This window comes from Dermochelys coriacea, chromosome 6 (assembly GCF_009764565.3).
Source record: "Dermochelys coriacea isolate rDerCor1 chromosome 6, rDerCor1.pri.v4, whole genome shotgun sequence".
Classification (NCBI taxonomy): domain Eukaryota; kingdom Metazoa; phylum Chordata; order Testudines; family Dermochelyidae; genus Dermochelys; species Dermochelys coriacea.
In genome coordinates, this window is record NC_050073.1 from 55,723,875 (window position 1) to 55,745,928 (window position 22,054).

Below are 22,054 nucleotides of genomic sequence, written 5' to 3' on the forward strand. Positions count from 1 at the left end.
CTAACTGTTCACGTGGACCCTTCTGATGCACATTAACAGTTCCTCAGTGCACTTTGATCTAGTCCTGTTTCAAAGTGGAGGTAGATCATAGCATACCAAGGAACTTTTAGTGCATGTCAGCAGGGTCCACATGGACAATTAGTGCATGGCAAGCTATTGAGGGATTGATTGACACCACAGGTTGCTGTGAATTAAATATTCATGTAGACAAGCTCTGAGGCAGACATTGTCCAGATCTAGATTGAGCTCTCTGCCAGAGGCTAGCAGAGTTTGGGCAGATGACACCATGAGAAACTCCATACCAGTAAATGTGACTGTATGAAATCCCGACACCATTCCCTAACTCACCCCCAAACTCTGAGCCACAGGGAACAAATCAGCCTTTCTCATCATCACTCATTCAGGGGAGCTGGCGTTTACAGGCAAACAGGAAAAGAGGCCAAAGGGAGCCCTGCGTACAGTGTGAATGAACTGGAGTAACCCCTTCTCCTTTCTCCTTCTCTCAGTTACAGGACCAAGGGCATCCGGCAGCCCACAGGGAGGGAGGGAAGGAGCAGAAAAGCACAGCCCATTCTGAGAACTCAATGGCCTGAAAGTACTCACACTCACTCACACTCTCTCTCTCTCTCTCTCACTCCTTGTGCTGCTGCGGGCTCTTCAGGCCTCCCAGGCCCTGGGTGGGAGATCACTGTCAGGGCAAAGGCAAAACCTCAGCCATTGGCACTGAAGGAAAAAAGGAACTAACAAGAGAGACAAGCAGGAGGGAGGCTTTGCTGCAGGACCAGGCAGGTGAGCTGGAGGGCTGCTTGTAGGGCAGTTATTGGGTGGCTTAGGGGTTTTTTTTATTTTGGGGACTTTGTGGGCTCTGGTGTGAGATTGGAGTTGGCCACATCTGAATCCAGTCTGCTTTGGGACTTGGAAATGAGTATTCCTAGCACAGAGATGCCCATGGGCTCTCCTGGAAGGGAACAATCCCCTGTTCACTGAAGGATTTAGGACAATGTGAGATATTATGGTCAGTGGGACACCTGCAGGGGTAGAAGGCCAGGAGCTGCCAGAAGTGAGGCTGTGCACTGAAGTAGAGTGGAGAAAAGTCCCCAGGTCTGATCCTGGCCTGGCCTGGCCTGGATTATTATACATTAACTCCTCACTTAAAGTTGTCCCGGTTAACATTGTTTCGTTGTTACATTGCTGATCAATTAGGGAACATGCTTGTTTAAAGTTTTGCAATGCTCCCTTATAACGTTGTTTGGCAGCCGCCTGCTTTGTCCACTGCTTGCAGGAAGAGCAGCCCGTTGCAGCTAGCTGGTGGGGGCTTGGAACCAGGGTGGACCGGCAGCCCCCCATCAGCTCCCCATTCCCCTAAGTTCCCTGTGTGGCAGCTGCCCAGTAGGCTATCAGTTGCCAGCAGTTCAGCTGTCCCTACCGCTACTTCTGTGTGCTGCTCCTGCCCTCTGCCTTGGAGCTGCTCCCTGGAGCCTCCTGCTTGCTGTGTGTGTGGGAGGGGAAGAGCGGGGCTAATGTCAGGGTGTCCTCCTGCTCCTGCAGCCCACTTACCCCATATTTCCATAGAGCGGGGGGGTGAGAGGGACATGACAGGGCTCAGGATGGAGGAAGCTTCCTGCAGCAGCTTCTGTCTCAACTTGCTGATCTACTTAAAAAGGCAGTGTACTTAGTGCAGTCAGCATACTTAAAAGGGCAATGCGCATCTCTCTCTCTCTCTCCCCCACAGTGTGTGTCTCTGTCTCTGTCTGCCATGCTGTCTCCCCTCCTTCCATTCGTGCTGCCTTGTAGAGTATGAGGCTACATTAACAACAATGGGTTAACCCTTGAGGGCTCAGCTGATTGCTAGTTCATCATTTAGCAGTAAGGCATTCCTGGGAAATATCCATCTCTCTGACTCCACCCCTCAACTAAGTTTCACAATCATCAGCCCTCTGTACCAGTATTAAATTGTTTGTTTAAAACTTGTACTGCGTGTGTGTGTGTGGGTGTGTATATAATATAGTCTTTTGTCTGGTGGAAAAAAAGTTTCCCTGGAACCTAACCCCTCCCATTTACATTAATTCTTATGGGGAAATTGAATTTGCTTAACATCGTTTCGCTTAAAGTCACAATTTTCAGGAACATAACTACAACGTTAAGTGAGGAGTTACGGTATTTATTATTTCTATTGTGGTAGTGTCTAGAGGTCCCGGCCCGTTTGTGCTAGGCCCTGTGCAAACATAACAAAGAAACAGTCCCATCTCTAAAAAAGAAAAGGAGTACTTGTGGCACCTTAGAGACTAACAAATTTATTAGAGCATAAGCTTTCGTGAGCTACAGCTCACTTCATCGGATGCATCCGATGAAGTGAGCTGTAGCTCACGAAAGCTTATGCTCTAATAAATTTGTTAGTCTCTAAGGTGCCACAAGTACTCCTTTTCTTTTTGCGAATACAGACTAACACGGCTGCTACTCTGAGTCCCATCTCTGTTACTTCAGTTCTGTATTTCTTCCTGCCTGGGATAAAATTAAATTGGTTTGAAGCCTGTTCTCATTTCCCCTTTATAATCATATAAGAAACATGCCAGGGGCTTCTCACTCACACCAACTCAGTAGAGGTATTGGTAAATATCTTGTTTCAGAGTAGCAGCTGTGTTAGTCTGTATTCGCAAAAAAGAAAAGGAGGACTTGTGGCAGCTTAGAGAGTAACATTTATTTGAGCATAAGCTTTCGTGAGCTACAGCTACATGCATCCGATGAAGTGAGCTGTAGCTCATGAAAGCTTATGCTCAAATAAATTTGTTAGTCTCTAAGGTGCGACAAGTACTCCTTTTCTTTTTTGGTAAATATCTTGGGACTTCTCTTCAGTCGGGGCAAAAATGCAGTGGCCAGACCAGTTTGTGGAAGTTCAGAGGAATAACCTGATTCTCCCTTTGACAGTCCCATTCTTCCCCTGCTTTGCTTTGTGATCCAGGATAGGCTGCTGCATTTGACAGAGGCTGGGGGAGAGGTTGCATCTGTACCAGGCTGTTGGGAAGCCATGGTCAGTTTTTTGCATCATCAACATTAAAGGCAGGAATGAATCCCATGTGTTCATCTAGTTCACACCTCCTATCTCCCTGTAGGATTAGTTCCTAGAGGGAAAGTTCCAGGGCTTTAGCGAGTCTGCTTCTCAGTGTCCTAAGTAATGAGGCTTCTCCACTTTCCTTGAGTGATTACTCCATAATCTAGTAGATCTTACCATTAAGATGTTTTTTCCCCCGATATTCAGCTTAAATTTCCCCTTCCTAGTTTCATCTCACTCATCCTATCTCCCACCCTAAGTAAGTCCTCCTTTCCTTGGTATTTACATTCCTCAGGTACTTGTACACTGTTATATCTCCCTGCCCCCCTCCAGTCCTCCATAAGACAAGTTATATTTAGTTGTTTCAGTCTCTTTCTTCTGTTGCTTTTCTCTGAACTCCCTCTAGTTTCTGGACGTCTTTCTGGTACTGAGATGTCAAAACTGCTACATTATTTCAGATGGAGTCTCCTGAAAGCTGTATAGGGAGACACTATTCTCTGTCTGCTCCAGGACCTTAGGCATGAACCCAGAGCTGATCTCTGTTTTCCCAGAACTGTACAGAGAGGGGCTATCCCCCTGCTCCATGAATGTTTAGACACTGCAAAACTGAGTTGCCTTTTATGCTATCCTGTTGCATTGCGAGCACCTATCTAGTGTGCAGTCCACTATCACTAAGCATCATTACTTCCCAGGTTTTCCCCTCCCATCATGGATCTTGGTTTTGAGTTATTTTTCCCCTGAAGTACTAGCTGTGTTTCCCCAGGCTGAGTCTCACTTTATTTTCTGCCTGTGTGTCTAATTTCTCTAGGTCTCTTTGGGTTATTTCTCTGTCCTGACAGGGTGCTAGCAACTCCTTCCAGTTTAGCATGACCTATGCCTGTCATTAATATACTCTTTACCTTCCTAACAGATACTTGCTGATGATATTAAATCAGACCATTCTTAACACTGGTTTCACCAGCAGAGCCTGAGAAAAGAGTGCTGTAGAGACGAGGAGGAACAAGCAAGCCAGTGAGAGCTGGAAAGAACCTCTTGCTTCCAGAGACCTGCTCAGAGGAAGTACTAAGGCCTTTTAGGAAGTTTGTGAAAATCTGCTAGATAGTATAAAAGAGAAGGTGCTCATCAGAGCACCAGGTCCCTGGACACCATCCACTCTTCTGATGGGAGAGAATGGGTCTGTCTGTGTATGTTTTTATGCTATCCTATCACAATGCAAGCTCCTACATAGTGCTGTAACACTAACTCTGTGGGACTCTACTAGATCAAGATCCCAACCCAATGCTTTGTTTTTTATCTCAGCCTTTTGGACCTGAAGCCAGTTTTCTGCAAACATGACAGTGTCATAGCTGAGCCATTGTAAATTAAGATTTCAGAAAACTTTTTGTGGTATACTGAGGGCCCAGCTTTCAAAGAGAGGATCAAATTGGCTCTTTGATGTCCAAATGTGTATTTTACAAGTTTGAACCCATTTAGGAGCCTAAATACAAAATTTGGGCACATGTCTTAAGTGTCTACATTTGAAAGCTAGGACTGTCTATCAAATGCACTTGTTCACTTGGTCATATTCACAAAGACTCCTGTGCTGTTATACAGGAGTACGCATAAAGGCATAATTCCACTGGCACATATGGGGAGACGTGTGCTTGTGAGCACAGTCACATTAACACATGGACGCACACACAAGTACAGTTTCTCTGACAGAGAGTGTCGGTGCACACGGGAGTGAACACAGGTGAGAAGCATACAGGCATATTTATGCTAACAGACCATATGGATGGTTTCACATATATGCCCCAGGCATACAGGCGCAATCCCTCTGTCACACACATGCACACCCATTCTTTCAGCAGGTGGCTGGCTAATGCTGCAGTGACATCGTGTTCTGGTCAGCATCCCATGTTTTGTACCACCCCACAAATTTTCACAAACTTCCTAAAAGGCTTCAGCACGTCCTCTGAGCATCTGTTACTGGGGGAGGAAGAGGCTGTTCCAACTCTTTCTGGCTCTTGTCTCTCATTCCTTCTGTGGTCTACAGCACACTTTTCCTAGGCTCTCTTTAGGGGAACACATGCCTGGAACAGGGACTGTATGTAAAAAGCTGATTTGTATTTTCTGAGGAAGGCTTGTGGCGCCTGAGGCTCAGGGCTTCTCCCAGAATGTATTGGTCCTTCCAGGAAGGCCAAGGGAGTTAGTGGGATTGGGGGTGAGAGAAAGGCAGTCATACTTAGCAGGGTAGAAGTCTTTGTGACTACTTCTGGGCTACTTGGTTTATTGTGCACAAACTGCACTCTACCCAAGGCCATCTCCTTTACTTGTATCTTTTGTAGCTAGGGGACAGAATTTAGATATCCCAGGCAGCTGTGACTGTTGATTACTGATCGGATGGAAGATTTCCAGAATGAATGGAGGGGAAGTTCTCTTGGGAATTGGAATGGGACTGTTGCCATGGGGTGGGAGCTCAGGCTGTGGGGGTTAGTCCCTGTGGAGGAACAGATAAAAGCCCTGGCTGTATAGAGAGTTTCTCTGTGGGACAGGAGTGGAGCCCTGGCCGTGGGAGTGGGAATGCTGGCTGCAGGGGTTCTGTGGGTATGAGGGTGGGAGCACTTACTGCAGGGGACAAGGCTGAATGCTGTGGCTTGTATCATGAAAGTTTATGGGTACTTTGCCTACAGTTTGAAACACAAGGGTTACCAAAATGCTGAACTTGGGACTTTCGGTCTCTGAGTTGTTCAGCTGTCTCCAGGAGGGGTGGGGGGAAGGGAGGGGGAAGAAGCTGGTGCCAGCACATGTCGGAAGTGCTTGGCGCCTTGATCTGAGACATGAATGACAGTTTGTGGGAGAACTGCTTCCCCCAGCCTTTCACCTAGATTGACTTCCTCATTGGAGACTGCACTCATTGGAGTTCTCTGTTCCAGATGCTGCATTTGGGAGTGAGAGGTTGCCCTGTTTTATCATTTTGCCAGCTCTGGTTTTCAGAGCTGGCACCAGGAATTGGGACCAACAGGTGGGGCAGCACAGCAGGCTGTATCAGGAAGGTTAAGTTTTCCTTTTGCAGGTACAATTAGTATCACTGTTTTACATCTGTAATTTAATTTTAGGTGCAAATCTGGGCACTTAAAATTCTTAACTATCCGATTGCTGGTACAAAAGGGAGGTGGAACATCAACCCTTTGGAAACTTAGCCCTAAATCTTTATATTGCTTCCTGTGACATCTCCTGGTGACTTGTAGGGTGAGTAGAAGTCCAGCTTTCGGTAGGATTTGCCTAGACTTGTGTTAAGGTGGGAGGCAAGTAGCCATCTCTCTGACTCTGACCTACTGTTAGTGCATGGAATGGGGATGCTTGACTTGGTTTCATAGCATGAAGACAATAATTTATTTGTGTTCAGGGTGAGCATACAGAGATTCCAGCCTAATGACAGAGAGGGAGAGAGTGGGGAATTAGAAAAGATACTTTAAAAAAACTGAAAATGAAAATCAGCCCCCATTACTCTGTTGCACAGGCTTCCCCTCTCCCTGTCACCTCTGATAGTCCACTGCCAGGGCTGCTCTGCTATAGCCACCCAAGCTGCCCTGGAAGGTCCTGCTGACTCAGTCTCCCCACCCAGTACACAGATGTTATGGCTTGCATTTACGTCAAACACATCAGCTTGAAGCTGCTAATGGATTCATGTAAAAGGAAAATGCAGTGCTTTGGGGAAGGCTTCTCTGGAGTATCTCTGCTCCCAGCTGTCCCCGGTCTCCCTACACTGGGAAAGTTAGGCATTCTCTGCTCCCCCTTCCTATGGATAACTGCAGACTACTCATGCACAGACAGGGAGCGTTGTCTCTTCTGTCAGAAACTTCTCTTTGGGCTCAAAATACACAGCTATCAGCTAGTTCCACTCTTGTTATATATGTTGGTCCTGTTTGCACATTGAAGACATGTCACTTTGGAAATCTCACCAGGCAGATATCCCTGTCCTCCTCTTTGGTTCTGGGTATCTGGTCTTCTTCCCAATTTCCTAGTATACATAGGCTGGCTGACTGGGATGCTTAATCATCGAAAGTAACAGGAGCCCAAGCAGTCATTCAGTTCTTCAGTTGCAGAACTGGCCCCTTCCTCTAGTAATATTCACAGAACTGCTGTAGTCTATAGGGTAATTCTTTAAAATAATTAATATTTTTTGAATGAATCTTTCCCATTATTTTAAATTCATGAACAACGGTGTGCTCAGCAGAATCTACCCTCAGGGCAAGTATACTCAGCTCTCTGCCTGTCACACCCAAACATGCCTGGACATGCTGCTCACAGCTGTGCCAATGTGGAGCAAATGTGGGAGTAAGAACAAACAGTAGGTTGTAGGGTTTATTCATCTCCAGATCCCATCCCAGAGGACTTCTGTCACTACAGCATTTACATTGGAGTGGTTTTCAAGCCTGCTGTAACTATCCACTTTGTGCCTTTGGGCATAAAGGCACTGGGAGCCTTCTTGCATTTCACCAAACCCAGATACATTAGCTCACTATCCTGCAAGTGGGGATTTTTTATTCTTTCTGCCAGTTCATGGGTTTCCTTTTTGCTGCCATTGTATTTCTGCTGGAGTATCTATTTCTCCAGTCGCTCAGGGACTAATGAATATGTGCACCAAAGGAGAGGGACTCTACTCCTTCTATTGTCCCTATCAAGGCTAAGGTGTTGTCTACACAGATCACGTTTTAATATGGCCTGTGGGCATTAAACCTCCTGTATCTGTTATCTGGCAGAATATAATGGAACCAGGCAGGGGTCCAGCAGACTCAACTGTATGTCTCAATTTATGCTTGTTGGTTCCACTGGGGACACTGCAGTAATCTTTGGATTGTCTATACTTGAAAAGTTGCATTAGTTGAACTAAATAGATAGATTTTAAATCTGTCCAGTCAGATTGGTACAAACCCTTAATGTAGATGGACTTAAACTGCTGTAACCCTTAAGCTTGCATTGGTAAATTGCTGAATTAAGCTAAACTGATAAATTAATATTAAACCAGTTTAGGTAGGTCTACATTAGGAGTTTGCACTGGTTTAACTAGACTGATTTAAACTTAGTCTAGTTAAACTGATCCAACTCTTTGTATAAATGAGAGCCTTTGAGGAATTTGACTAGGTCTTTTTCTCAATATGGCTGTAGACTGATGTTCTGCTCCTGTAGTGGACTTAAACAATGGATGTGGACTTTGTGTTTCCCAGGAGTCTGCGAGGGAAGTCCTTCAGATGGCATCTTTGACGGTGAATGCATTTGCCTGAAGAAGGATTATAGCCATTTTCCATAGATCTGATGTAGGAGTTTTATCTCTTGCTATAGTTTGTACCTGTGCTCTAAATCAGTGGTTCTCAGCCAGGGTACTTGTACCTCTAGGGGTGCACAGAGGTCTTCCAGCGGGCACATCAACTTGTCTAGTTTTACAACAGGCTACCTAAGAAGTACTAGTGAAGTCAGTACAAACTAAAATTTCATACAGATGATGCCTTGTTTCTATTGCTCTATATACTGAAATGTAAGAACAATATTTATATTCCAATTGATTTACGATAAGGATATGGTAAAAATTAGAAAGTAAACAATTTTTCAGTCAGTGGGCTGTGACACTTTTTTGTATTTTTATGTCTGATTTTGTAAGCAAGTAGTTTTTAAGTGAGGTGAAACTTGGGTACACAAGACAAATCAGACTCCTGCAAGGGGTACAAAAGGTTGAGAGCCATTCCTTTAAATGACATTGATCCTGAGCACAGCACAGAGCAACTGTTAGTATCACAATGAAGATTTTCTTGTGGTATAATTGTAAAGACCTTACATTCTTTATAATGTGAGCTCCTCAAGGCACATCACAAAATCCATCATTGCTGGCACTGATTAGCAACACCTTACTGGCAGGTTCAACACAGGACAAAGGATGTGGAGATTGGAATATCCCTCTCACAGACTTGGGGATATCCCTGCAGGTCAGGGCTGAGGTTCAGTGGTGATGTGTGTGATAGAGAAAGCTTGTCCTGCAGTGGTAGATATTCTGGGGATAAACAGAGGATTCATTCTCCAGGATCTGCTAAATCTTGTAACTTTCATCACATTCATATAGGGTTTTAAGGAAATAAACATAAACAACAAGGCTGATCATCTCTTTGTATGAATGATGGAGCAAGGCCTCAAAGTATAGCTGGATTGGTAGCCCCTGTAATTAAATTCTTTCCTCTTATGCGTCTGTTTTTCTCCACAGGCATCTCCAGTCAGTTTTTAAACAGCAGAGAGAACCTAACAGCTTTGAAGACTTCTGCAGCCTTACACACAGCGGTAACCATGCTACAGAGATGAAATGATAGTGAGTCTCACCAGTGTACCCCATGGGTCCCACACAGCTTGCTGCACAGGATCATGGGAAAAGGGTGGCAAGTGTATTTGAAATGGAGGAGGAAGGTTTTTCACTCTTCCATGGCTCGGAGATCCCCCCCGAGCATGCAGGTAAGGCAGTCCTTGTGACATCCACACACTGCGAAGGCGGTGTGCTCACTGAATCACATACATAATGCCTGCTTAGCAAAATCCTAGGGTTTGATCCATTACATGCAGGGCACTTGATGGGATAAGGTAATAGAAGAAGAGTTGTCAGTTGGTGGGGGGAACGATGGGGTTCTCCAGGATGTAAATGGTGACAACAGGTGTGCTGTAATGTACTGGCTTTGTGTGTATATGTGCGTGTGATGTTGTCCCCTGTCTAGTAGCTGAGCCCCCAGGGAATAAAAAAGATGGACTTCTGTCAGTCATGGGAGATCTTGGAATTTAGGAGAGGATGCAAGGGTTCTTGCATGGGCAGTATATGCAGGAGGGAGAAGAAGAGCACGCTTCAGGAATCCAAGGATTAGTTGAATTAGTGCCATGTGGACCCCACTTCTGCAATATTTGCCCTCTTGGCTGGTTCTCCAAGGCTTCCCTTCATGGGTGTTGTCTGATTTAGTCTGCGTTTTCCGTAACACTCTCATTTCAGCCTCTCTTTTCCTGTGACTCTTGGGCTGCTGAGCCATATTTCAATATCCTCTCCATGGGGTATGAGTGCCACTGAGGTAATGCGGTGCTGAAGTCTTGCTCTGCAAACACCTCTATATAGCGTTGCCCATTGTTGCCTCGGGGGGGCGGGGGAGAGGGTGCTGAGTGAAAGTGAGAGCACCGGAGACAATTTTGAAAAAATAGATTTTCTGTGCAGTTTGGGATTTGGCTTTAGATTTGGACTTCTCCTTTTTGCAGCTCTTTCATATACCACTGAAGGTCACTCCAACCTTGTCAGACTAACAGAGAGGTGAAAGTGCAAAGGGTATCTAGTTTGAACACATCTAACTCTTGGGGCTGGAAGCAGCAAGGGCTGCCTCTCCCCATTCCCATCCCCCAAAAGTCTGAACCTTGGGATAAAAATGGGAACAATGTTGTGCTCAGGTTTGGGCAGCAGTTGACATTTCTAGTAGCTCTAGGTAAGAGAAGGAGTTCTCATCCAGATGGATAGTGAGAGAGATCTGGGCTGAAACTGACTCTAATCCTCAGGATGTATCTATGCCGCCATGGGTGGGAGTGGTTTTGCGCTAGGGCTCTGGCTTTTCTAGGGAACTGGATATCCTGACCTATTCACAGCCTCCACTTATCTTATCCTTCCTCTTTGTCCATCTCTGTAGAACATCTACCCCTGAAGCGGAAGAAGGGTCCAGCCCCCAAGATGCTGGGGAATGAAGTGTGCAGTGTATGTGGGGACAAGGCCTCAGGCTTCCACTACAATGTGCTGAGTTGCGAGGGCTGTAAGGGCTTCTTCCGCCGCAGCGTCATCAAGGGTGCCCAGTATGTCTGCAAGAATGGTGGCAAGTGTGAGATGGACATGTACATGCGCCGCAAGTGCCAGGAGTGCCGGCTGCGCAAGTGCCAGGAGGCAGGCATGCGGGAGCAGTGTGAGTGCAGGGGAGGGAGGCATGTTGGAGCAGTGTGGGTGCAAGGGAGGGGGGCATGCAGGAGCAGCATGGGTGCAGAAGCACTTGTGGGGATGTAGAGTCATTGTGGACTATGCCACAGCGGTGAGGCTGTTAGTGGAGATATTGATGCTGCCAGTGCATATAGTGGCCATGCTGCCTAGTATCTATGTGGCTGGGAAAGGGGACTGTTTACTCTGAAACAATTTAAAAATAACCTTCAGAGACACAGCTGCCCACACACCAATGAAGTTCTTGGCAAGCTGACTGCCTTGTGATTCTGAGTGTGTGAAGTGTCATTATGCTGTCTGCATAGTCAGCATTATTGCAAGCACTTGCCATGCTTGTCACACGCTTTGCATCCACACACACAAGCTGTAACAAGTGCACAAATATTGCCACACCATTGCAACTGCACTTACACATGCCCAGTTTTGGCACTCAATTTTATTTCCTACACTGGGTTGCTCTGCTCTGTTGCAGTGCTAGTGTAGACAGGGAGCTCAGTCTACCTGCTACAGTCACTCAGTGCTCCTGCCCACCTTTCAGTGACAGCTTAGAGAACTAGCTCTGTCACATGTCAAGCCACCTTGTAGGACATGTAGGCTCAAGAGAAACTCAGTTGGTACTCGGCTTGTCTAGTTTCCTCCTTCCCCACACCTCAAAGCCCAGAGCAGTGAAAAAGGATACACAGTGAACCATAGCACACAGCCATGCTCTAAATCAATGTATATACTGCATTGGGGATTGGGTGTAGCCATTTGGATTCTGCCTCAACACCATCACTCGTACTTCTCTGTGAGCAGGAGAAGGGACACAGCAAAACTACTCCTGTCCCCACATCTCACTCACATTCTGCAAGTAAATCCCAGATGGCCTCCTAGTGGTTCAACACTTACTTGTTGTTGTGTTGTGAGAAATAACTAGGGTGAATCTCCTTCCATCATCTGCACTGTGCTGCCAAACTTGGGCCATTCCACTCCTGTCTCTGGATTCTTTAGGGAAACACAGATACAAACTACTTATAAAACAAATTCAAAACAAGAAAAAGCAATAATAAAATCCAGCATCCCCATCCCCAAATGCACAACCACCCAGTAGGATAGTGCTTGTAGTAATGGATTCCAGAATATATTGGACAGTAGCTCATGGGGAAGCTGGTGATCCCCTGCCATGGCATCTGCATGGATTGTGCAAAGGTGTAGCAAGGCATAGGCCCTGTCCTTCATGATGAATGCATGGATCCTTTGGCAGGACAGAACTATAAGAAATAAGCAGTGGAACAAACCAAAACTGGTACAAATGAATGTTTTCTACCATCACCTACGACCTTATCACGTACGTTAAAATATACCTATTAGCAAACTTAGGGAGTTGGTAAGTAAGATCCCATGGAAAGGAAGTCTAAGGGTCAAGATTTTTCAAAGAGACATTATTAAAGGGCACAAGAGCAAACTATCCCACTGCGTAGGAAAGATGGAAGTATGGCAAGAGATCACCTTGGCTTAACCAGGAGATCTTCAGTGATCTGAAACTCAAAAACTAGGTCAAATTACAAAGGATGAATATAAAGAAATACCACAAGTATATAAGGACAAAATTAGAAAGGCCAAGGCACAAAATGGAGATTAAACTAGCTAGAGACATAAAGGGTAGGGTGACCAGATGTCCCGATTTTATAGGGACAGTCCTGATTTTTGGGTGTTTTTCTTATATGGGCTCCTATTATCCCCCACCCCGTCCCAATTTTTCACATTTGCTGGCTGGTCATCCTAATAAAGGGTAACAAGAAAACAGACTACAAATACATTAGAAGCAACATAAAGATCAAGAACAGGGTAGACCCATTAGTCAATGCGGGAATGATAACAATAATAGAAAATGTGGAAATGGCAGATGTGCTAAATTATATTTTTGATTCAGTTTTCACTAAAAAGTTTAGTAGTGATTGGATTAGATTGGATTAGTGATTAGATAACATAGTAAATGCCAGTGAAAATGAGATAGGATCAGAGGCTAAAATAGGGAAAGAACAAGTTAAAAATTATTTAGACAAGTTAGACGTCTTCAGGTCACAGGGCCTGATGAAATACATCCTAGAATCCTCAAGGAACTTACTGAGGAGAGGTCTGAGCCATTAGTGATAATCTTCAAAAAAGTCATGGAAAACAGGAGAGATAGAAAAGGGCAAATATAGTGCCCATCTATAAAAATGGGAACAAGGACAACCTGGGAATTATAGACCAGTCAGCATAATTTCTGTACCTGGAAAGATAATGGAGCAAATAATTAGGCAATCAGTTTGCAAACATCCAGAAGATAATAAAGTGATAAGTAACAATCAGCATGGATTTGTCAAGAACAGATTGTGTCAAACCAATCTAATAGCTTTCTTTGACAGGGTAACAAGCCTTATGGATGGGGGAAAGCCGTAGATGCAGTATTTCTTGACTTTAGAACAAGGCTTTTGATACTATCTCGCATGACCGTCTCATAAACAAATTAGGGAAATACAACCTAGATGGAGTTATTATGAGGTGGGTGCAGAACTGGTGGAAAACTGTTCCTAGAGAGTAGTTAACAATGATTCACAGTCAAGCTGGAAGGGCATAACGAATGGGGTCCCACAGGGATCAGTTCTGGGTCTGGTTCTGTTCAATATCTTCATCAACGATTTAGATAATGGCATAGAGAGTACACTTATAAAGTTTGTGGACGATACCAAGATGGGGTTGCAGGTGCTTTGGAGAATAGGATTAAAATTAGATTCTGTGGCCTGTGCTGTGCAGCAGGTCTGACTAGATGATCAGAATGGTCCCTTCTGACCTTAGTATCTATGAATCTTTGAAAATTGAAAATGATATGGACAAACTGGAGAAATGGTCTGAGGTAAATAGGATAAAATTCAGTAAGGACAAATGGAAAGTACTCCGCTTAGGAAGGAGCAATTAGTTGCACACATACAAAATAGGAAATGACTGCCTAGGAAGGAATACTGCAGAAGGGGAATTGAGGGTCATAGTGGATCAGAAGCAAAATGTGAGTCAATAGTGTAACATTGTAGAAAAAAAAAAAAAAGCAAACATCATTCTGGGATGTATCAGCAGGAGTGTTGTAAGGAAGACAAGAAGTAATTCTTCTATTCTACTCCAGGCTGATTAGGCCTCAGATGGAGTATTGTGTCCAGTTCTGGATGCCACATTTCAGGAAAGATGTGGATAAATTGGAGAAAGTCCAGAGAAGAGCAACAAAAATGATTAAAGGTCTAGAAAACATGACCTATGAGGGAGGATTGAAAAAAATAGTTTGTTTAATCTGGCAAAGAGAGGACTGAGAGGGAACATAACAGTTTAAGTACATAAAAGGATATAAGGAGGAGGGAGAAAATTATTCTTGTTAGGATAGGACAAGAAGCAATGGGCTTAAATTGCAGCAAGGTTGGTTTAGATTGGGCATTAGGAAAAAGTTTCCTGTTAGGGTGGTTAAACACTGGAATAAATTGCCTAGGGAAGTTGTGGAATTTCTGCCATTGTCTAACCTGCTCTTAAAAATCTCCAAACACCTGTCAGGGATGGTCTAGATAATACTTAGTCCTGCCTTGAGTACAGGGGACTGGACCAGATGACCTCTCAAAGTCCCTTCCAGTCCTATGATTGCATGTATGATATTTTAGGGTGCAGTCCGGACTAGTGAGAATCTGTGTCACCACTTGCCCTGCAATCTGGGGTGCCTCACAATGCTTTGGTGCTGTAGCTTCCAAATTGGACTCCTCACAAAACAGCATGCAGGTCATATTCTGAGTAGCCATAGCGCTGGTCCAGCAGCTCCGACTCCAGTAGTCTGTCAGCAAACACCAGCTGCACTCTGGCTTCCAGCAGCCTTTGTTAATACTTGCAGGGTGACCCCAACACATTCCCAGTCACAGGTTTCCCCCCAAAAGTGTGTGTTCTGTACTGACCGACCCTCTCCTGGATAGTCCAGATATATTAGGTCCATTGCCTCTGTAAGGGAATCAACATCTGCATCCTTAAATGGAGTTACCCAAACAATTCACTACTCTGGATTAGTTTTAAAGAATAAAACAAGTTCATTCAGCTACAAAGAAAGAGATTTTAAGTGAGTACAAGGTAATGAAGCATTGAAGTAAAAAATGGTTACAAGAAAAATAAAGATAAACACTTTCTAAACTTAACAAATGAGACTTGGTTCAAGGTGAAGTCCCTTACCACATGTTTTCAGTATGTTGCTGATCAAACCCTCAGGCCCAGAGTTGGTCCCAAAATCCATACGCTGTTTCCTTTGTCTTCTTAGATGGAAAAGAGAGATGGACGGGGGGAAATAACTTGGGTGTTTTTGCCTCTCACTTTTATAGTTCAGTACCCTTTGAAGTGCATTTTCCTGAGGGTTATCCATAGTTAACATTCATTCAAACAGGAAAAGGCTGGCAACATGGTGTCTGGGGGTGAAAGAGGTTGCATGTTGTTACTTCTCACCTCTGTTTGCTGAAATGCAGATTTTCCTTGTCTCCTGTCTTCCCCTCTTGCTGTCTGAGGATCCTGTTTACACCTTTTATGTAAACTGAGGTAAACACACATTTCTTTGTTTAAGACCTGCTTGACCAGTTCTGCCTAATCTGGGCTATGTGGGATTGAACATATGCCACCAACAACATTTGGGGGAAATCATAACTTTATATATAATTTTGCTACCTACATTTCACCATGAGAATATTGAGAAGCAAGTTATTAGTTTTCAAAGGATACCTTACAAGGCATATTTTGTACAAAGTTGCGTGTAGGGTGTGAATTCTGGGTGCATTCAGGGGGTGCATTCTGGCACAGAAAAGCAGCTGTCATCTTTGCCCCGGGTGTGTTCACTGTGTTTCCCTGTATCTGGCAGTTGAGTCCATTGTGTGCCTCTTGATTCTGGCGTCACTGCTTGCTCTCTCACTGCAGCCTCTTCCGTCTCCCCCTTTTAGGTGTTTTGTCCGAAGAGCAGATCCGGCTGAAGAAGCTCAAGAAACAGGAGGATGATCAGGCTCGGACAGTGGTTGTGCGCCCAAACCCCCCATCTCCGCCTAATACCCTCTATAAACTGACACCCGAGCAGTTAGGCATGATAGAAAAGCTTGTGGCAGCTCAGCAGCAGTGTAACCAGCGCTCATTCACAGACAGGCTCAAAGTGACTGGTATAGGCTCAAAGGGCAGACTCCAAATATACAGGGAAAGGGGAGGCTGGGGTCCATGTGCTAAGTATAGGGGTGCAGCACAGAGGGCTCTGCTCTGAGTGTAGGGGGCACGACCTGGGGGCCATGGATTACGTTTACAGAGGAGTGGCACAGGGCAGGGAACATGTGCTAAGGGTGGGGAAGTGTGAGGGATGGGGGGGTTAATTGCTAAATTTAGGGGTGTCACAGGGATGGGGGCATGCGCTTATTGTATGATGGGGCTGTCAAGGTAGGGGTTGGGGGATTATTTTCTTTATTCCTTTCTTTCACTGTCCCCTCTCGCCCTTTGCGTCTCTTGTCTCCCAGCCATGGCCTCAAGCTCCAGACCCTCATAACCGTGAGGCACGGCAGCAGCGTTTTGCTCATTTCACTGAGCTTGCAATCATCTCTGTGCAAGAGATTGTGGACTTTGCCAAACAGCTGCCTGGCTTCCTGGAGCTCACCAGGGAAGATCAGATTGCTCTGCTGAAGACATCCACCATAGAGGTAAGAATCCAGCCACATCACCATTGACACCATACCAGAAGCATGGTTCTCTGGTAGGTGGGTGGATTGGATTTTCTCCTCCTTTGGCTTATACTGGACCAGGTTTGAGCAGTTGCCCTGGGGAGGAGAGATGGAAGGAACCTCAGATATGGAAACACTTTTCCAGTACCATCCTCTCCAAGCATGGGGATACAGTAGGAATGGGGCAAGAGTGCTGGCTGGGGAGAGCTTCCAGGTGCAGCCTATCTCTGCAGAAGGCACTGCTGAGGATGGGTCAGGATTTACTCTATAATTTAGAGGGCTACAGGATGGTGGTGAGTAGGTGACTTTCTACATTGATTACTCCAGGACAAGCTGTAGCTTCTGTAACATTTTTGCTGGATTCACAGTCAGTGCTCTGAGTGTCTCCCCCCCGGGCTGTGTGTTTTAGGTGATGCTGTTGGAGACATCCCGGCGCTACAATCCTGAGACTGAAAGCATCACCTTTCTAAAGGACCTGAGCTATAATCGGGATGACTTTGCCAAAGCAGGGAGCTGAAGCCCAGCTGGTGCGGCCAGAAAGGTTTCCTTTCTCCCTCTGTCCCATGCTGTCCCGCCTTTTTGCAATGCAGGCTTCTGGACTCGGGTACAGGGTTTAGGTGAGGTTGTAGATGGTTGGGAACAGGAACCTGGTAATGCGCTGCTGGGACCTCAGTTCCCACTTAATATGCAGTTGCAGTTCAGTTCAGGTATTAGCCCCAAAGATTGTAGGATGGAAACTTGGATGTGAACTTTAATGATCTCCTAGCCCCTTCCAGCCCATATTGGGGAAATGTAGGAGACAGGGGTCACCTGTCTCCACTGTCTCCAGGGAATAACGAGAGGGGCTTTTTTTCCTCAGCTCTTTCTAGTTATATGGCTGCTTTCAGCTGCCTTACTCTGTTTGAGAAGGGGGGTTTAGAGCATGCATTGTTGTTAATGGTCACTGCATAGAGGGCATCTAGATTCACTGAGCAGAGTTGGAGATTCAGAAACCTAATGTGTGGTGCTGGACTGCTGGAAATCAATATTACTTACCTGCCAGTGAACTGTTCACAGCATCTTCTCTGGGGCTGATTATCCAGGTTGGGGGGAGGGGGGCAGTGGGTGAGGGGCAATGGGGGAAGGGGACAGGACTAGGGACATAAGGTAATGGTCTGCCTTATTATCTGAAACTGGTGCTGGGTTGTTGGAGCGTGAGGCTGGTGTGTCTCATGGAGACCTCGCTGGGAGATACAGTTAGCATGGCCTTGGTTAGGGCTAGTATGTTGTGAACATTCTATGTTGTATGACTCAGGTTGGGAATTGTAAGAGAGGTGACACTAGGATGCTATACTGTGATGGTGGTGAAGTGAACTTATGCAGTAGCTCATGGTTTAGTTTGAGACATTAGGAGACCTGTGTGAGGTGCAAAGTACTACAAAAAACTGTCGTTACTCTGTGGCTTCAAATACTCTAAAGGCTGGGTATTTCAGAAATGCTGAGCATCATAACTCCAGTTTGAAGCCCATAGGAGCTGAGAGTGCTAATCATTTCTGAAGAGTCAGGCTTCAAGCTGTACATCCCCTGATTTTGTATCCAGGAGTATCTGCCCTTAGCTTGTGCCTGTTGCTGAGGCCCATATGTGGAAGTTCACCTTTCAGTAAGAATTCCCTTTATGCTCTTGGGGTGCTCCCCAAGACTGTTGGTTCTGGAGATTTTGATTTGACTCATCCATGAGACTCCTGCTAGTTTACCAGTGGCAAACTATAGTGCTTGCAGATTCACTAAGAGTCTATGTGAACAGGTCATCATCAGCATCCTGTCAGAAATGGATTTTATGATGTTTTCTATGATGACCAGACTAAAAAAAAAAAAAAAAAAATAAAATAAATCAGGTCCTGCTCCTGAAGGGTTCTGAATAAGATGGTCCTTAAATTTACCCCCTAAAAGCAATATTGAGGACTTCTACTCTTGCCCTTCTTCTGTAATTTCCTCCCCTGGCGATTGCTGCCTGCTATTTAGTCCTGTTTTCCCAAGTAGCTCATTTCAAACCTTTGGCTAGAATTAGGAGTAATGGAATGAAATTAGGAAAACTTTCCTGACATTCAGACTACTTTTTCCCCTATCAGAGAAGGTATTGCTCAATGGAATCATCTCCTATGGGCTACAATGGAAGTCCTGTTGCTTGAATATCTATAGTGGCAAATCTCTCCCCCACCAAATGCCCTCTAACTACCCCTTTATTTGCATATGGCTAGAAGATTATGTAGGACTCAGTTCTGGAGACAGTTGTCCATGGGTCTTAACTATAGCAATCCTTTATATCTACCAATAAGATGCATGCTCTGAAAAATCTCTAGTCAATTCAGAATGTAGCAGCGATTATGCTCAGCAATACAGGTTGCCAGGAACAGATCACCCTGGTATGCACTCTCTGCACTGGCACCCCAATAAAACAGTTCTGATGTTCTGATTTTCAAAGCCCTATGTGCACCGGTTGATTGATTTAAATCAATTTTGGTTATTATTTATATCAGCAAGCAGGAAACCTTGTATTTAAATAACTAGATTTTAATCATGTTTTGCAGGTTACACACTGTAGTTATCCCAAAGAAGTTGATTTGCAACTAAATATAGCCTTTACATTAAATTTGGTGTTTTTCCTTGCTAACCCAAGGGATGCACTGTAAACTAGGGGTTCTCAACCTTTTTCTTTTCTGAGCCTTCCTTCCCCACATGCTATAAAAACTCCTCTGCCCACCTGTGCCACAACAAACTGGTTTTCTGCATGTAAAAGCTAGGGTTGGCATTAAGGGGTAGCAAGCAGGGCAATTGCCTAGGGCCCTATGCCCCAGTTGCTCAGACTTATGTTTCAGCCTGAGGTGGTGTGGCTCAGGGCCCCAGGCTTCAGTCCCATGCAGTGGGGCTTTCGCTTTCTGCCCTGGGCCCCAGCAAGTCTAACTCTGGTCCTGCTTGGCGGACCCCCTGAAACCTGCTCATGGGGCTCCCTGGTTGAGAACTACTGCTATAAGCTATATAAACCTATTATATAAATAGGTTACATTTATTCATATTCTTAATTTTTACATTTTTAAATGGTTGCAAGATGCATTTCTTATTTACTAGGTGATTATTAATTTTTTTTACTTGTGATTTGTGTCAAGCTCTATTTGGATGGAAATTCAAATTCAATTACAAGTACACAAAAAAAACCCCTAATTTTAAATTTAGTTTATTAAATTTAATGACCGTAAGCATGCTGTAAATAAGGAAAAGTATCAAAGTTTATCAAAACATGTTCTGCATTTAAAAACTAAACAAAGGAAGTATTAAATCTGTAGTTAGTGAATTGAAATAATTACTGGTCACGAAGTCCTTCAGATTTTAGAACTAGTAGATTTCATCCTCGCACCTAGTTTTTATTCATAGATTGGAAGAGGAAAAACAAACTTTCCTACTTTTTCAACTGCCCATTGGTTTCTTAAAATTTTGAATTTTAACTGGTCATTTAACAAAATAAATTGAAGTGAAGAAAATATTCTCTATATTGCAGAAGTTGTTACTGCTGTCAAAAGCTGGTTTAGCATTCAACAAACTCTGGTTCTGGGTTCTTACCACCAACTCAGTAATCTGACTTTCTTTAAAACTTGGGTAGCAAATATGTACTGCTTTGTATTTAGTTTAAAGGATTTTAGTAGACAATACATCTTGCCTTCCCATAGGTTGGTCAATTTTACATTTAGTTTCAATTACAGGTTTATTTAAAAAAAAAAAAACCCTGTATTTAATTTAAATTAGGAAAAAAAACCCCACACAAACTCATTTCCCCCACTCCTCCAATGTTGTGTGAATGGGATTAGCCCTCGTTACCTGAGAGATTCTCTCTGTCCCTCCATGACCCACAATCCTCCCCACACCAGATATGTTCAACTAGAACAAAAACCTCGTCAAATAGCATGAAACTTGTGCTTGGTGGAAGACTAACCTTCATCCGAGCTGGACTGAAACAATGGAACTCTCTGCCAAATACAGTTAGAATGACCACTATTTTGCATTTGGTGCTAAATGCAAAAAAAAAAAACAAAAAAAAAAACAAACACCCGCATCACTTCACTCCAACCTGCCTGCGGTGGTACCCCTATTTATACCAACATGATCACATTTGTTTAGAACTAGAATGAAATTCTAATATTCTAGGTGAGGGTGTACCATTGATTTATAAAAAAGCTATTATAATAATTTCAGCATTACTTCTATTCCATTCCTTATGCATCCAAACATTTGTTTATTTCTGACTTTGCACACTGAGCCAAAGGTCTTCATGGGACCTCTTCACAGTGAATCCAGCAGTGTGTATAAGTAGTTCAGATAATTATTTCCACCTGGATTTGTCAACAATGCATGTCATCTGCCATTGGGTGTTTGTCTAGCTTTGTTAGGACCTATTTATTCCTATTCTTTGTTTTCTGTATCTTAGCCAGTTTGAGCCATGACAAAAACTTTGCCCTTTCGCCGATGTGTTAATTTCCGTTACAATGTCTTGTGAGGGACTTTGACAAAGGGTGATTTGAAAGATGAGGTCAGTTACATCAGCTGGCATTCTATTTTGTACACACACTCGAACTCTAGTTCATACCTCTGGAGTTTATTTTTTCAGGCTGTTTGAACGTCAGATGGACATGAGCTGCATCAGTGCATGTTATCAAGCTTTCGCTTGAAACCATGAGGGCTTGAAACTTTTTAAATGAAATCTGAGATTCTGATCCTGTAAGTAATTCCACAAGCTGGAACTACACCACTGTAACAAAGCAGCCTTTGGTGGAACAACTACTGAGTGTATCAATTCAGGACAAATTGCTTAGAGCAGGGCAGTCACAGCCCAAGGCTGGGGGTCCTTTGCACTCCAAACTTGCCAAACAGAGAGGACTTTGGTTTACCCCACTGCTAACTAGAATTCTTACAAGCAATTCCCTTAGACACTCCAGTTTCCCAATATCACCACCAGCACCACTCCTTATGGGGATGAATAATTATGAAAACCAATACCCCAGTAAAGAAGAGAGGTTCTCCTGATCCCAAAGGACCAAGTCCCAGACCCAGGTCAATATGCAAGTCAGATGTTACCCACAAATCCTGCTGTTGCCAATCCTTTAGAATCTAAAGGTTTATTCATGGGGGGGGGGGGGAAAATATAGATGACAGTTAAAATTGGTTAAATGGAATCAAATACATACAACAGTTGCAAAGTCTTAGTTCAGGCTTGTTGGGATTACTGCTATTTACAATCAGTCAAGTTTCTGTTTGATTTAAATCAATCAATTCAAGTACAAA

General features: G+C 44.2%; 1 protein-coding gene across 5 annotated transcripts in view; it reads left to right on the forward strand.

Annotated features, from left to right (window-relative positions):
• NR1H3 (nuclear receptor subfamily 1 group H member 3) overlaps positions 1–22,054 on the forward strand; it is a 58,396-nt gene that overhangs the window by 24,346 nt on the left and 11,996 nt on the right. For all 5 annotated transcript variants that reach the window (XM_043515801.1, XM_043515802.1, XM_038407306.2 and 2 more), the window contains 5 exons: positions 9,285–9,526; positions 10,726–10,992; positions 15,989–16,196; positions 16,543–16,723; positions 17,154–17,253. In XM_043515801.1, coding sequence (XP_043371736.1) covers positions 9,409–9,526; positions 10,726–10,992; positions 15,989–16,196; positions 16,543–16,723; positions 17,154–17,253 — 874 coding nt within the window. In that variant the 5' untranslated portion in view covers positions 9,285–9,408. The remainder of the gene's footprint in view (positions 1–9,284; positions 9,527–10,725; positions 10,993–15,988; positions 16,197–16,542; positions 16,724–17,153; positions 17,254–22,054) is intronic.